This window comes from Entelurus aequoreus, linkage group LG04 (genome assembly GCF_033978785.1).
Source record: "Entelurus aequoreus isolate RoL-2023_Sb linkage group LG04, RoL_Eaeq_v1.1, whole genome shotgun sequence".
Classification (NCBI taxonomy): domain Eukaryota; kingdom Metazoa; phylum Chordata; class Actinopteri; order Syngnathiformes; family Syngnathidae; genus Entelurus; species Entelurus aequoreus.
In genome coordinates this window covers 60,059,729-60,076,453 of record NC_084734.1, presented here as the reverse complement: position 1 = coordinate 60,076,453, position 16,725 = coordinate 60,059,729, and the positions used below count along the sequence as shown (strand labels likewise).

The following is a 16,725-nucleotide window of genomic DNA, read 5'->3' as shown; positions in this document are numbered from 1 at the left end:
ATGCACACAGCACTATTGACAATAACAAAACAAAACATGGCTTGGCACTGAGAATTTGATGGAAAAACGCCAACTTTTAGGCGTCCACACTGAAGAATAACAAATTAACGGAATCTAAAAAATAAAAAAAAGACACGTGATGAAATATTTGCAAAAATACATGAATAAGTTAATAAAAACATAACATTGAGATAATACTAATATTAATATTAACAATTGAGATTGAAAACAGCACAATAAAAAAAAACAAAAAAACATGATCAATAAAAAGCCGGATTAAAAAGATGTGTCTTTAGCCTTTTTTTTTACCCCGCCTTCCACCCGAATGCAGCGGGGATAAGCTCCATCACCCCCCGTGACCCCGAAAGGGACAAGCGGTAGGAAATGGATGGATGGATAATGAAATTATAAGATTATCTAATTTTCAATAAAATCAAATCAAGATGTTAATTAAGATTCTTCTTCCTTGTACTTGTACAGTTTTTTTTAAATTGGATCATATTAGTACTTTGTTTCACTTATTTGCTCAATCCATTGCAAATGTACCAAATCAATGAATGTCAATATTTTTTATTCAATAAATAATGGGTTTGAATGTTCTCGATAACTAACATTATGTATTATTCTAAAGGAGCGTTTACACATTGCCTTTTCTCTAGATAGCCTACACCTACACTATATGATTGTCAGTGAAAGAAAGGATGCCAGTGAGACGTGAGGACAAATTGCAGAACTGCAGCAACTAATTATCCCAGATTATGTACGTCAACAGCCAAGCTTTAAAATTCCGATTTCCGAGGCGCATGCGCAGTGATCCGCTCGCAAAAATGCAATGATGGCAATGTACTGCAGATCCAGAAGAGAAGGCCTGGTTTACTATTTCTATTCCTAATGTTCTCATCCAAAAGGTTTTTATGAGATTTAGGTCAGGGCCCTGCCAGTTCTTCCACCCCAACCTCATCCAAGTACGAGACTAAACAGAACGGAGAACCAGCACATTTTTTGTAAAATGGCCTGTAAAGGTGATAATGCGCAGGAAATCAATGTACTTTCTTTTTCAATACTCGCCACTTCCTGTCCAGTTTCAGGTGGTTTCCTTTGAGGTCAATCTTTGCAACACATCCTCGGTGCTATGACCTTTGTTTTTTTCCCTCCTCTTTTGTTGTTTGCTAGAGTGTGTTGTTATGACTGATGCATTCAATGTGGCCTGGTTTTCAGGAAACTACATCTAAATGGAGGCCAGTAGCGCTGAGTCAATACCAAGCAGTGTAAACATTTTGCAACCTTGTCTGCGATGGTGCCAGAGTAATTTGGGCAGTCAAGTACTAACCAAAAGAAAGTCATGTTCCATTTTGTATCCATTCCTTTGTAATAAAAATTGCTATATCTGGTGGTCTCAAAATGTCAGTTGTCAGCTTCATCAAAAATGAATTATGTGTATAATTTCTAACTGTTTGTTCTTGAGCCGAGTTGGGCTTTTTGCCATGTTTAGTTAGTGACCTCTTCTGTTTATTGTAAGTCTTGCTTTCCTTCTTCTGTCCTTTTTCTTATTATCTCAGTTTATCTAACGGCTTTTTCTTTCTCTTCATGTTGCTCTTTCCCACAACCCTATCTGTGACCCCTCTCCTTCTCATCTATTTGTCCCCACTGTTTTCCCATTTCCTTCCACTCCTCCTTTTCTCTTCCTTCATCCCTTGTCACTGCTCACTTTCTCTTCTTTTCCCCTTCTTCGTCATCCACCCATCTTTCTCATAGATGAAGCGGAGGTTGTCGCCATGGGGAGCCAGCTTTGGAAGTGGGCGAAGGTCAGTCATATAACCCCAACATGCTGACCTTGGACACTTTTCCACAGAAAATAAGACTATGGTACCAAGTGCCCTAAGAACAGTACAAAGACTTAAAGGACCAGTTTAAAGTTGGGGCTTTATTACTTCCTGAGACTTTATTGACAAAAATGGAATGGCATCCATTCTACAGTACATATCTGAAATTAATAATCAGGACAAATTGTTAACTAACAAAAGGCATTTTGCAGCTGACACTTTTGCTGGTCCAGACCCAAAATGTATAAGATACTTTGTACTTACATGTTATTGTGATCTGCTGAACATATTTTTGTCATGAGACCAAAGGCTGCAGGCAGTAAATAACATGTGCTTAAAGTAAAAGCTCGATTTGGCAGCTTTGGTGACTCTTTAAATGACGTACCGCAAATCTTTCAAACCTTGCCATCTGCTGGGTTGAATAAATAAGTTATTTCTATACGTTGCTATTTTTCGCCAGCTTAGATTTAATAGAAAAGCCTTTAGAATATACTTCTAAGACTTCTAAAGACTGCCAATGTTAAACCCTCAGATTTAGCGCACTTTTAACACATTTTTTCTTACATATTTGTCATTTCTGAATGCTTTTTGCTGACATTTTTACTTGGGATGTTGCGATCAGGGATTTATGCTGGTGATTCCAATATCCATGAGCCATGAGTGTGATTCGCCGATACCAATACCAATCATGTGTATTAACTGTACATTTTTTAATTTATTTATGGTGAGAGCTATTGACAATTCAACAATATCAATACAAAATGTAAACTAATTAATTTTTTTCTTCTTCGGTGTGTACCTTGTCCTCCAATGATAAGAACACCTGATAATGATATTTAAGATACAAAGAAAGACAGTTTATTTGCTGGAGTGAAGGTGATTATTATTAGCTTAGTGGAGTGGCTGCACACTGTGTATGGAGACACAGTTAACAGCAAGCTACTTTACTAAAAGCAAATACAGTGTCTGCCTGTTGTAATTGGCAATAAAAGACATTAATCTGCAATGGCGATCACATACTTCACGAAAATCGGTTAATATTGATCAGTAACAATCGATTGGCACATCTCAAATTTTTACACTGGTCATTGACTTTGGTCCTAGAGTTTACTTTTGAGCTCATTTGAACCGAACTGCCCGCAGAGTTTATAGGCAATCCGTCTCTCAAGCGGTCTCAGTCAACTTATTCACATGATTACATTCACATTTGACCAAATGAAGGTATTGGTAAAGAGCAAACACTTTAAACCCAACCTGAGAAGTGTAAACACCCTTTAAAAGTTGAAAAGTTTTGGAAAATGGGAGATTATTTTTAATAGTCTGAACATACAAACGTACATGTAAATCTCATCTGTTTTCACAAATGGGCATGAGTAAGAATGTCACAACCAAAACAACAATGACCAACCTCAACACACTTTAACTTTTGTTTTTATAACAATCATCATATTTATTAATGCCAATGTGTCTAACAAAATGGTAGCACTTCCTTATATACCAGTAGGACACAGATCTTAGACCGTTTTGGTGTTACGGTCCCATTTTTGGAGGGATTCTGGGGGGTTCCATTTGTTCTTAGTTTCAATGTTAAATCCGTTTATTTTGTTTGTGGAAAGTGTTGCAGGCCAATAAAAAACAAAACTGCAGGCTGCACCTTGGACACCACAGGTTTGGAGAGAGTGTGTAAACTGTACGTTCACATCCCCTGGGGAAGCCGACTAATAAATGTAAACGTACTGATTGCTTCTTCTCGAGCAAGTACTCTGCCCTTTTGGTATCTCTTTTGCCAGTGGATTAAAATCTGACCTAATCTGATCAGAATCAGAATCAGAATCAGCTTTATTGTCATTACGCAGGGTAACGAGATTGAGGCCATTCCATACAGTGCGATAAAACAAGTGTACACTCTATACAGAGGGTGAAATGAATATGTACATGAATATCTACATGAAACCGGGTGGTTGGTGGAATGGGTTATTGCACCAAAGAGAAGGCAGTTATGAGGGTCAATGGGGAAGTCTGTTCAGGGTGGTTATGGCCCTGGGGAAGAAGCTGTTTTTTAGCCTGTTCGTCTTGGTTTTAATGCACCTGTAGCGCTTCCCAGAGGGCAGCAGGTGGAACAGGTCAGAGCCAGGGTGGGTGCTGTCCTTGATGGCACTGGCTTTGTTGAGGCAGCGGGAGGTGTAGATGTCCATCAGAGAGGGGAGAGGGCGGCCGATGATCTTTTGAGCCGTCTTGACCACTCTTTGCAGCCTCTCCCTGTCTGCTGCAGTGCAGCTGCCGTACCATACTGTAATACAGTAGGTCAGCAGGCTCTCGATGGACGAGCGGTAGAAGGTCAGCAGCAGGTCAGGCTTCAGGTTGTACTTCCCGAGGACTCTCAGGAAGTGTAGCCGCTGCTGAGCCTTCTTGATGATTGCTGTGGTGTTGACTGACCAGGAAAAGTCGTTAGAGATGTGGACTCCAAGGTACCTGAAGGTGTGGACCCCCTCCACACGCTCGCCGTTGATGTAGAGGAGGGCAGGGTCGGTGCTGCTCCTCCTGAAGTCGACAATGATCTCTCTGGTCTTGCTGGTGTTGAGAGCGAGGTTGTTCTCTGAAGACCAGGCCGTCAGCTTCAGGACCTCCTCCCTGTAGGCAGCCTCGTCACCCCTGGAGATGAGCCCGACCACTGTGGTATCGTCAGCAAACTTGACGATAAATGAGAACCCATCCAGGTTTGTTACTATTACAGTAGGTACTTTAATGACCCCTTCAATTGGAGGTGCTAAAAGACACAGTTGTCTTTCCTCTGCCACATCTTTTTGATGAATCCGTGTCGTCAGTCATCACATTATCTCTGATTATATCCTCTTCTAGTCTGTTGAAGCCCAAAAGTTCATAAAAATCACTGTCACTGTCAGATTCAGCGACTAGAGAGTTTGCATTGATAGCCCATCCCTCTGCTTGGACAGATGAAAATTAAATACTCTTTCCAATCTTGTCTGAAGCTGAATTTATGAAGATACATTTTAATTACTTGAAATAATTCTTGTCCTGCTCCTGTTGTGTAGTTCCTTAGTTTGACTTATTAGTTCAACCTACTTTTTTCCAAGCACGTGCTGCTCAGTGTTGGAGTTCACGTTGGTCTCCCATCTCTCCTGAAAATCTTATTGTTTCCTGTTTCCAGTTCTGCAAGGAAGTGATTTTGTCACCACTGTATCCGGCAGCTCATTACTGACCCAATGTCTATGTTCAGTAAACTAAGGATGGGATTTATGGCTCTTTAAAGTGAGCCAAATCCTGAGTAGCCGTTTCATTCGAAGAGCCGTTCAAAAGACTGGCTCATTTTATATATACAGTATATACATACTGTACATATATATACTGTATATTAGGGGTGTGGGAAAAAATCGATTCGAATTCGAATCGCGATTCTCACATTGTGCGATTCAGAATCGATTCTCATTTTTTAAAAATCGTTTTTTTATTTTATTTATTTAAATTTTAATTTTTTATTTTTTAATTACTCAATCCAACAAAACAATACACAGCAATACCATAACAATGCAATCCAATTCCAAAACCAAACCCGACCCAGCAACACTCAGAACTGCAATAAACAGAGCAATTGAGAGGAGACACAAACACGACACAGAACAAACCAAAAGTAGTGAAACAAAAATGAATATTATCAACAACAGTATCAATATTAGTTACAATTTCAACATAGCAGTGATTAAAAATCCCTCATTGACATTATCATTAGACATTTATAATTTAAAAAAAAAACAAGTGTCACAGTGGCTTACACTTGCATCGCATCTCATAAGCTTGACAACACACTGTGTCCAATATTTTCACAAAGATAAAATAAGTCATATTTTTGGTTCATTTAATAGTTAAAACAAATTTACATTATTGCAATCAGTTGATAAAACGTTGTCCTTTACAATTATAAAAGCTTTTTACAAAAATCTACTACTCTGCTTGCATGTCAGCAGACTGGGGTAGATCCTGCTGAAATCCTATGTATTCAATGAATAGAGAATTGTTTTGAATCGGGGAAAAAAATCGTTTTTGAATCGAGAATCGTGTTGAATTGAAAAAAAATCGTTTTTGAATCGAATCGTGACCCCAAGAATCGATATTGAATCAAATCGTGGAACACCCAAAGATTCACAGCCCTACTGTATATGTATGTATGTATGTTTATATATGTATGTATAGATGTATATGTATGTATAAATGTGTATGTATGTATATATGTGTGTATACATGTATGTATGCATGCATATGCATATATATGTATATATATGCATATATGTATATGTATATATATATATATATGCATATATATGTGTGTATATATGCATATGTATATATGTGTGTATATGCATATGTATATATGTGTATATATGCATATGTATATATGCACATGTATATTTGTGTATATATGCATATGTATATATACATACATATATCTGTATATACATACAAATATACATACCATACCATACCATACCAACTTTATTTATAAAGCCCTTTAAAAACAACCACAGTTGAAAAACAAAGGGCTGTACACCACAAAGAAATAAAGGCAAAGGACAGACTAAAAATATATATGCATAATATATATATACAAGTGTGTATACTGTGTGTATATATATATAAATAATTATTATCATTTCTTAAATAAATATACTATTTTTTATGTTATTACTTATGGAGTATACTGTGAATAAATTGAGAACAGGAAGTGAACAGAAATTTTAGCAACTGCTATGTAAAGGAAAAGGGGTAGGATTAAATAAGCTCTGCTTCTTCCTACTCCTTTTCGAACATGTTGAATAGAGAAACTGGAAATTGTGATGTATTATGTTGTGTGCATGCAATTTCAAAATAAACACAAACTCAAGCCAACTCTATATATATATATATATATATATATATATATATATATATATATATATATGTATGTATGTATGTATGTATGTATGTATGTATGTATGTATGTATGTATGTATGTATGTATGTATGTATGTATGTATGTATGTATGTATGTATGTATGTATGTATGTATGTATGTGTGTGTGTGTGTGTGTATATATATATGTTTGTATGTATGTATGCATGCATATATATATACATATATACATATATATATATATATATATATATATATATATATATATATATATATATATATATATATATATATATATATATATATATATATAAATTACCATTTTTGGGGGGTGTTAAATCAGGACACAATCACAGGTAATAGGTATCAGATAAGATCTGGATCAGAATCCTTTAAATTTACACCAAATGTACTCTATTGGTGGGAATTATTCTGACATACACTGATATAAGTTAGAACTATACGCAACAGCGGGGGATGCATGTGCCAGTATGCCCCACAACAAAAGGATAGAGTTTAAGACTGACTACAATGGCAGACTCGTGATAAGATCTTCGGGTAAAACTTTGGGTAAAACTTTACCATTAATGAAGATATCCGCTGATGTCTCCAATTGGGAAAACTTCACAAATTGGGCAAATGATTACGAATAAGTAAGAAAAGTTGGTTTTGCATATTAGGGCCCCTTTCAAGTCCTGTCAATTTGACAGAATAAATCTATCCATAACTTGAGATAGTGTTCTGCATTCAGGCAAATAAATATAAAAAAAATATATTGGCATAGAAAAATATAACATAACAATTTCCTATTGAGTAACATAGTCTTGAGTAATGGCTTAGCTTTTCATCTAAAATGCCCAAAATAAATAGATTTTGGGCTACAATGAGAATGAATGTAAAATGTAGCAGATTAACTTTTGTACACAATTTCTTGTTGACTCTGCCTCAGTAGAGAGTGAGTTACACTGTAAATGATTAACAGGAAACTAGAGATAATCCAGTCACTTTTAATGTTGGCATGTTTTCCAGTTTCTGTTTGAGCTACTGTAAATGAATATCAGCAGCAAGAATGACTGTCAGAGCTTAGATGCTCAGTAATAGCTCAGCCAGCAATTTGATTAAGGTGTAACACAAGGCTTGTGGTAAAAATAGCACTCCCTGAAAGAGGTTAAAAATAGTTTTGTGTTGCACAAAGTAGCCACAACAAGACTCTCAACTAATCCCATGTCTCTGATGTCTGATCAGACCGTACGTTGCCAGGCAGCAATATGAGGGATAAGGAAGATAGATGAACAGGAATAGATTTAGCCCAAGGAGGGAACACAAGCAGTCTATGAACAATATGTATGAAATTATACTTCAGTCCAGACAGATTAGAATGCGTACATTGATTCAAATAAATACATCGCTGGACTAGAATGAAGGATTGAAAGACTCATTGATGTCGGTCTCTTTTGCAGCAGTGACGCCGCTGCCATGGCATCAGGACCTTCAGATGTGATGGCCAACCAGGAGCCTGCTGAGGTTGCAGATGAGTGCTCAGGTACTGCTCGTAGTCCTGCTTCGTTATTTGTTATCTCCAAAACAATATGATGTCACCTGGTGACATGTGGTGGGGCACCATCCCCTTTTGGGTAAAAGATCAAATGATAATACACATTTCATTCTGCAAGTCACATGTGAAGAACAGCAGCGTTGATAGAGGACACACACAGCAGAGATGAGCAGGTATCTGTAGATGTTTAGATCTGTTGCTGCTGCTACTGCAGGCAGGAAATGAAGGAACAGAGAACACTAGTATTATCTTACACGCAAACATGACATTGGCACTCAGATAGATAACACACACTGCTAACAAGGAAAGCACTGTGTTGTGTTGTGAGTGTGTTGTGTGCTTCTCACAACTTCCATTGCTCATTGCCGTCTAATAGTTTGAATTTTAATTTTAATTTGATCTACAGTATTGGAGTCTTCAAATAGAGCAAAAGTATTTGGCCACCAGCAACTTTACAGTAAAGACCTCCCATTGTAGCAGTGGTCTTTGTCAATGATCCATGTGTGTAGAGCAGGGGTCCCCAAACTACAGCTCGCCAGCATCCACAATCTGGACCGCGGGACGTCCCAAGTTTATTTATTTATTGAGTGTGTGTGTGAGGTTCTTATTAAGTCTGTCCTGTCCAGCTAGTCAGGCAAATCATATTGTTGAGGTAGCTCTGCTGTACAGATTTACTTTACACAATATATAGCGTGTAGATATATATATACATAGACATATATAACTTATATATCTGTTTGTGTGTGTGTGTGTGTGTGTGTGTATATACACACACACACACACACACATATATATATATATATATATATATATATATATATATATACATATATATATATATATATATATATATATATATATATATATATATATATATATATATATATATATATATATATATATATCCAAACATTTAATAAATAAAGTCAAATCCAATACAAATAAGGCAACAAGAGAAGTATCCCGCACTTCCCTTTTGTAAAGTAAATCTGTACAGCAGAGTTACATCAACAATATGACCCCTTGTGTTGAGTTTAGCTTAAATGTTCAGTCTACCGGGAATTTAAAAAAAAGTACCTGATGGTGTTTCCTTTTGACTTTCTACATTTGTATTGCATTGAGATGGCATGCAATTTTGGATGCCTCTGAACACTGTTTTGTAGTCTTTTTTTTTAACAGTGGGCTTTTTGTGATGTCTCAGCTTGACGGACGTACTTATGTAGGCATAAATAACAACATTGAGAGATTTACTTGAGTATTTTGTTTTGTACAATTACTCACACTCCACGATATGCTCTTTCTACCAGGATAGTGACTTGATATTCAGTACTTCTTATAAATAATGACCATGGTCCATCCATCCATCCATTTTCTACCGCTTATTCCCTTCGGGGTCGCGGGGGCGCTGGAGCCTATCTCAGCTACAATCGGGCGGAAGGCAGGGTACACCCTGGACAAGTCGCCACCTCATCGCAGGGCCAACACAGATAGACAGACAACATTCACACTCACATTCACACACTAGGGTATTTTTTTAAATACAATTTGCTTTTGGGAGGCAACTACAGCATACTTGCCAACCCTCCCGAATTTTCCGGGAGACTCCCGAATTTCAGTGCCTCTCTCGAAAATCTCCCGGGACAACCATTCTCCCGAATTTCTCCCGATTTCCAGCCGGACCTGAGTGAGGACAGCCTGTCGTCAAGTCTGCTTTTCCTCCATATAAACAGCGTGCCGGCCCTGACACGTTATAACATCTACGGATTTTGGAGCTCAGTGCGCAACTGCACACACAACAAGAAGGAGACTGTTATATATATGTCTCCGTTATCCATATTTTTCTATAACCCATAAAGTAGGCAGGCACGGAGCCATTGCTCAGCGTGTGTTTATTCCAGCCGGCACGTTAATACACTGACACACAACATCCGGATTCCCATCATGCATTGCTTCTAAACTACGGCAAGTAGTAATTTCCAAAAACATAACAGGGCGAAGCAGAAGAACGAAAAAGAGACAGTCATGGCGACGACGAGTAAGAAGAAGAAGTACGCTTGCAAGTTCCAAAATGATTGGAAACAAAAATGTCAGTTCATCCAGGACAGCTCGAAGGGGAAGGGGTATGCTAGGGAGAGATGGAAGATTCCAGACTCTGGTGCATTTGATGAAGGATTTTTTGTGCGTGCCACACAGCAATGCATCATCAGAGAGGGTGTTCAGCATGGTTAGAAAGATAGTGACCGAGAACAGAACGAGGATGGACAATTCAACCCTAAACTCACTCCTTTCCTGCAAATTAAATTTCACAGATGCTGCCCATACCTATGCTCCTTCAAAGGCTGTGCTACTGGCTGCAAAGCATTACACATTCAAATACAACAATGAATAGAGGAGTGTTATGTGTGTGTATATGTGTAAATAAATGAACACTGAAATTCAAGTTTTTCTGTTAATTATATATATATATATATATATATATATATATATATATATATATATATATATATATATATATATATATATATATATATATCCCCTTAACCGTGCCTCGCCGCACGGCCCGACCCGACCAATCTCCCGAATTCGGAGGTCTCAAGGTTGGCAAGTATGAACTACAGTCAATTTGGCAGCAGAACCTTGCTGACTTCTTGAGGCGGATAATTGCTCGTACATATATATGATAGCTGCAAATATGTAAATATGATTGAAAAAAATGATTTAAAAAAAATCCCAAATCCTGCTGTTCTGTGTTTTTCTAGACGTGCTTGTAGTCTCACAAGTGTGTTAAGACAGACCAAGCACCAGCGCACTTTTCCCTCTGCTGACTGAAAGCTCTTTGTAGATGTTTAAAGAGTTATACAAAAGTTTCCACTGCAGTACTAATGGAGCTGCAGTCACTCAGGAAAATCTTTACAAGTGCGTGTGTTTATTTGTGTGGTTTTGCCTCAGGTGTCTACCTGGGCTTTTAGAGCCAACTGGTGTATTGTGTGAACTACCCCTCATATGTTGGCGGTTTGTAAAGATGCTGACTGTGTAATTGTCTCATTAGAGAGCCGCTGTAGTGTTTGTTTGAATGAGTCAGGACAGCAGGGAGTGTCCAAAGTGCGGCACGGGGGGTATTTTGTAGCCTGCAGCATATTCAAAAAATACCAATTAAATAAGAATACAACAGACAAAATTTAAAAAAGCATAATGTAAAGAGAACACGGCAAAATGTTCATCCTAATAAGACAGAAAACGAATATGCTTTGTCACCTATGACAAAAGGATATAGGAAGGCTTTGAGGGAAAAACTCAAATAATTTAAATGGGAGCCAATAGTAGTTTTTGCTTTTGTTTACTTATTGTGCATTAACCACTTTATTTTGTCAAATAAAATGTATGTAGTATTCAATACCACAAATTCAATACATCATCTGATTTATAGCAATACTAGCAAATTATAAACTTTTTTATTGTGTTTTGTTTATTTCGTTACTCGTTATAAAACTTTTCAGTTCTATTATCTTTTGTCAAAGTAAAATAAAAAATATGCACAAATGGGGAGAAAGCATGTCAACAAATTAACTTGGGTTAAAAAAATAGGTTATTCTCCTTTTATGTCTCTGGTCAAAATTATAAGTAAATATAAATGTGAGGGCCTTCAACTTAAACAAGTTCTATTCTAAATAACTTCTTAGTATTATATCAACCCACATATATCTATGTGGGTTGGTTTTGGCCTGTTTGAAAAAGTAGAAATAAAAATCGAGCAGGAATCCTTGGATTTTTCAGTATGCAGCTTTTAATGGAAAAATATTGGACACATTTGCAGTAGATGAACACCAAGAGATCACAAATCTGTGAGCATATTTGAATAATATTTCTCTTATTTCTGCCCTCAGGAAAGAAGAAGTCTAAGTTCCAGACATTTAAAAACTTCTTTGCCAGGAAGAAGAAAAAGGAGGTGTCTTCATCAGCGGATCAGTCATCGCTTAAAGGCAGCCAGTCGAGCGACGATATCAGTAAAACATCAGAAAACAAAGCACTCAGTCGCTCAGAGAAGGAGAAAGGTTCTGGGTAAGATTCCTCTCATGCAGAAAGGTTAAACATGTCAGTCCAATACTAGTTAAAGTACCTATGATTGTCAAACACACTCTCACGAGGTGTGGTGAAATTATTCTCTGCATTTGACTCACCCTTGATCACCCCATGGGAGGTGAGGGCAGCGGTGTCCGCGCCCGGGAGGAATTTTTGGTGATTTAATCCCCAATTCCAACCCTTGATGCTGAGTGTCAAGCAGGGAGTACAGTTACATGTTTGATTTATACGCCTACCATTTAAATTGTATCCTTAATTTCCCTCAGATTATCAATAGGTTTGATTGTCTAGGTCTAGAAGCAGTATGAATTAATTACCAACACATGAATTCTTACACGTTTTCTAGAACTCACAGATTGCTCGCTGTCATACAACACTATCAACTGCAGCATGTTTCTCCTTTACATGCCATACTGTATTTATGTTTCATAAGCTCAAATATATAAAAGGTAAATAATGGTGAAAATAAATCTCCAACCATTTGCGGCGAATCCTTGCAGTGAACTACAATAAGAGTTTGACTCCCTTTGTGAAATCTTCATTGTTGCGTGGGAAACGGAATATGTACAACTTGGGGGGAATACAATAAAGCTGTAACCAGCGTTGAACGGACCCTCCGCACAATCTTTATTTAATTTTCACCTGTAGACGACAACATTAGAGTCCCACTGAAGTTAATGAATGACACAGTTGGTTCTGAAAGGTTACATAACCCAGTTTAAGAATCTGGATGAAGCATTTGCAAAGCTTAATAATACACAAATAACTCTCAGTCAAAAGCAGCTCAAGCCAAAGTGGGAGGAGAAAGTGCCACACTGCAAGTATACCCGAAAACTAAAGAAGCAGCTTTTGACCTACAATTGAGTCACTGATGGTCTGAAACCAGAGGAGGACATTTTATGATAGTTGCACAAGAGCAAAGCTTAGCTTTTATCCCCACAACATCCTCAAAGATGGTACAGACCCATTCTGTAGTAGAAGACCATAGACCTCCTAGTCATTGGCTGCAGAAAAACCAAAGTCACCTTATTTGACCCTGATGAACAAAAAATTGGCCTATCTACTCATAGATATGACAATACCGTCTGATAGACACCTCCTCAAAATGCAAAGAGAAGCATAAAGTGAAAATATAAAGATGTTGAAATTGGGTTCGAGAGACTATGGCGTATGAAGACATCCATCATGCCAGTAATCAGTGGTGTCCTGAGTGTAATTAAAGAAATACCAAATCCACAGACAAGACCAAGACCTCCAGAAGGTCCTTCTCTGCCTTGTTTTCAATGAATACTTTGGCCTACTGCTTTAATGTGGGTCATTATGGTGGTACTTGGTGAAAAACATTTGATAATCACAGATAGAGACTCTATTTTAGAGGCTTATTAGACCTTGTTTATCTGTTCAAGCTGCACAAGTTTACATGCATGGAATGATTTTATCCCATATGTCTTATTGTGCCATGGTCTGGGGACAGGCCACCACATGTGTAGTGAAGCCTATGTTGTCATTATATAAACAAACACTACAAATATTTGACCAAAAACCAATGAAGCATCATCACTGCCATATTACCCAAAAATATAACATGAGTTTTGATAATTTTATAAATTTCTCATTTTTAAAAGCTATTTTTAAGTGTCTTAATGGACTAGCCCCTGCTGTGATATGTAAATAAATACAAAGATACAGTAGTGAAGTTGTGCAGACTCGAGTTGCAGTCGGTGGGAGCTGCAGAGTGAAAAGGTGCCGGACTGCTCTGGGTCAGTCTGCGGTCTCAGTGAAGGCCTCACATCTGTGGAACTCTTTGCCACTGGAGTTAAAGTCACAGTCGGACATTAAACTTTTCTCCACAAAACTGAAAAAGAGGCTTAAGGACAATCAGAAGTGTGAGCACTAAAACTGGATGTAGTATGGACAAATGGGGCCAAATATTTTTAATGTATATTTTATTTTGTACTTGTCTTAATCTTTTTGTATGTGTTTTACACTTTTCTCAACTTTTCTTTAAAAGCCTAACCAGGGACGATGGTTGCAAATTAGCCTGTGGCTATAAGTCCTATGTACTTTGACATCGGTTACTTATGGGTGGCAATGTTTCATTGCACTGTCCCTGTCAAATAAATAAATTAAATAAAAAATATATTTTATATGATAAGAAGTAGCTGTTTTACAGATGTCACAGTGCCAGAGTTGCTAGTGGGATTCCCTCATAACATGATCAAATTCGTATGGTTTTTTTTTTGGTTTTATTTTATTTTAAGCACTTCACCTCATGAGGAATGATGCACGGAATGAGTTATTTTGGGGGGTATGATGGGTGGGACTTGTGGGTGTGTCTCTGTGCAGCTGGAGCCGATCCTGGACCACTGACCTATTACTAGAGAGTAGGCATAAGCAGAAGATTTTTTTGTGAAAATAAACTTACCATAGTGCCCCACCCGGATCAAATATAATTTTACAAGCCCACGAAATAAGCAGAATTGGGCCCCTTAGAGGGAATTAGTCAAAGTAGTGTTAGACTTGAAGGCTTAATCTTGTTGCATACATACAAATGTAAGGGTTAGGGGCCACTTGGGTATATTTTGCACATTCAAAATGCAAACAACCATGTAGGATGGAGGTCAACATATGCGAAGCAATCCCAACATAACATATTTGTGTTGTAGGTGACAAAGCATATTAGTGCAATATCTAATAAGACTTCTCATTAATATTGAACTCATTTCATTTTCACAATGGACTCTCCTGCCTTAGGTAAACAAACTGTGTGACATTGAAGATCTAAGTATCCATCTGCTGATCCTCCTGTCTTGTAGCTTCCTGTTTTTGTTCAAAGTAGTAGAGCATTTCTTCCTGTGAACGATCCTGATTTCCTTTCTTTTAAGAAGTGCCACTGCCACTTCCTGCTGTTGCTTCATCTTCGTTTTCACAGGAACCCACTTTTGAACAAATACTAAAAATATCAAGAAAGGGAAGAGAAAAGCCTAAAAAGATAACACAACGGGTTGTCTGTTTTGGTGAGATGGTGACTCTGCTTTTGTTTCTTCTGCATCTTTCTGCTTTTCAAAGGTCAAAGATCAGTCTGGGCAGCAAAGCGTTGTCGCATGACTCCGTCTTTGTCTCAGATTCGTCGGACGCAAACGAGGCTCTGGGGGCATCTCAGGACAGCATTCATGGAAAAGTCAAATCTCTTCAGGTACATTTACTATACCGTATATTATTGCAGTAGGGAAGGGATTCATATGGCCACATCCTTGGGTGAATCTTGCGTGAGAGGAAGGTGAGTGGGGCGGGGGGAGTGTAATCATTTTGCAATGCAGTCTGCTGAAAATAATGGGAAGTGCCACTCCACATAGCAACTGATGCTGTGGTCAGAGTTGGAATTGCCAGATATCACATTTTTAAGATATTCAACACTTTACTGCCGTCTGGCGGCTAAAGTGGATAATGCATCCCCACAATTCGTCACGTTTCATGTGTTAGGTATACCGCGACGAATGAGGCCATATGAATCCCCTTCCTAGTACTAATAATAATAATAATAGATTTTATTTGTAAAAAGCACTTTATGTTGAGCAAACAACCTCAAAGTGCCACAGTGCAAAAAAAAAATAGTAATAATGATAATAATAATAAAAGATAATGAAAACAAATAAAATATAAAACCAGAAACAGCCCAACAGCCAGAACCAGCATGCATATCTATAAAAATCTATAAAAAGGCTTTTTTAAAAAGATGGGTTTTTAAGCCTTTTTTAAAAGCATCCACAGTCTGAGGTGCCCTCAGGTGGTCAGGGAGAGCATTCCACAGACTGGGAGCACTGTATATACTGTGGCGGTTTTGGATATGGGCAATTACCCAGGTCTGAGAAAGATGAAGAAAGGGGCGGCTGTGCCAGAAACTTGAGGGTTAGAGGTTCGCTCCCCGCCTCTTGCCATCCAAATCACTGCCATTGTGTCCTTGGGCAGGACACTTCACCCTTGCCTCCAGTGCTGCTCACACTGGTGAATGAATGATGGATGGTGGTCGGAGGGGCCGTAGGCGCAAACTGGCAGCCACACTTCCGTCAGTCTACCCCAAGGTAGCTGTGGCTACAAATGTATCTTACCACCACCAGGTGTGAATGTGGAGTGAATGACTGATGGGTTCTCACTTGTCTGTGAAGCGTTTTGAGTGTCTAGAAAAGCGCTATATAAATCTAATCCATTATTATTATTAAATGAAATATGTTTTTTGTTTCTTGTCAATCAGTGGTGGTATATCTGCCGTCCTCTCCTGACAATCATCTTCCACCTAACGTTGGTTACACTATTTATTAGTTGGTAAAAAGTTGTTTGTACCTTTAAGCAGATGTGGGTAG

At 38.0% G+C, this 16,725-nt stretch overlaps 1 protein-coding gene across 6 annotated transcripts in view; it reads left to right on the top strand.

The window, feature by feature from the left end:
* The window catches only part of LOC133648884 (mucin-2-like), a 121,452-nt gene that overhangs the window by 76,523 nt on the left and 28,204 nt on the right, over positions 1-16,725 (top strand). For 3 of the 6 annotated variants that reach the window (XM_062045394.1, XM_062045390.1, XM_062045395.1), the window contains exons 2-5: positions 1,756-1,805; positions 8,190-8,272; positions 12,169-12,343; positions 15,434-15,560. In XM_062045394.1, the coding sequence (XP_061901378.1) occupies positions 1,756-1,805; positions 8,190-8,272; positions 12,169-12,343; positions 15,434-15,560 (435 nt within the window). The remainder of the gene's footprint in view (positions 1-1,755; positions 1,806-8,189; positions 8,273-12,168; positions 12,344-15,433; positions 15,561-16,725) is intronic. The other 3 variants (XM_062045396.1, XM_062045391.1, XM_062045392.1) reach the window with 3 other exon arrangements.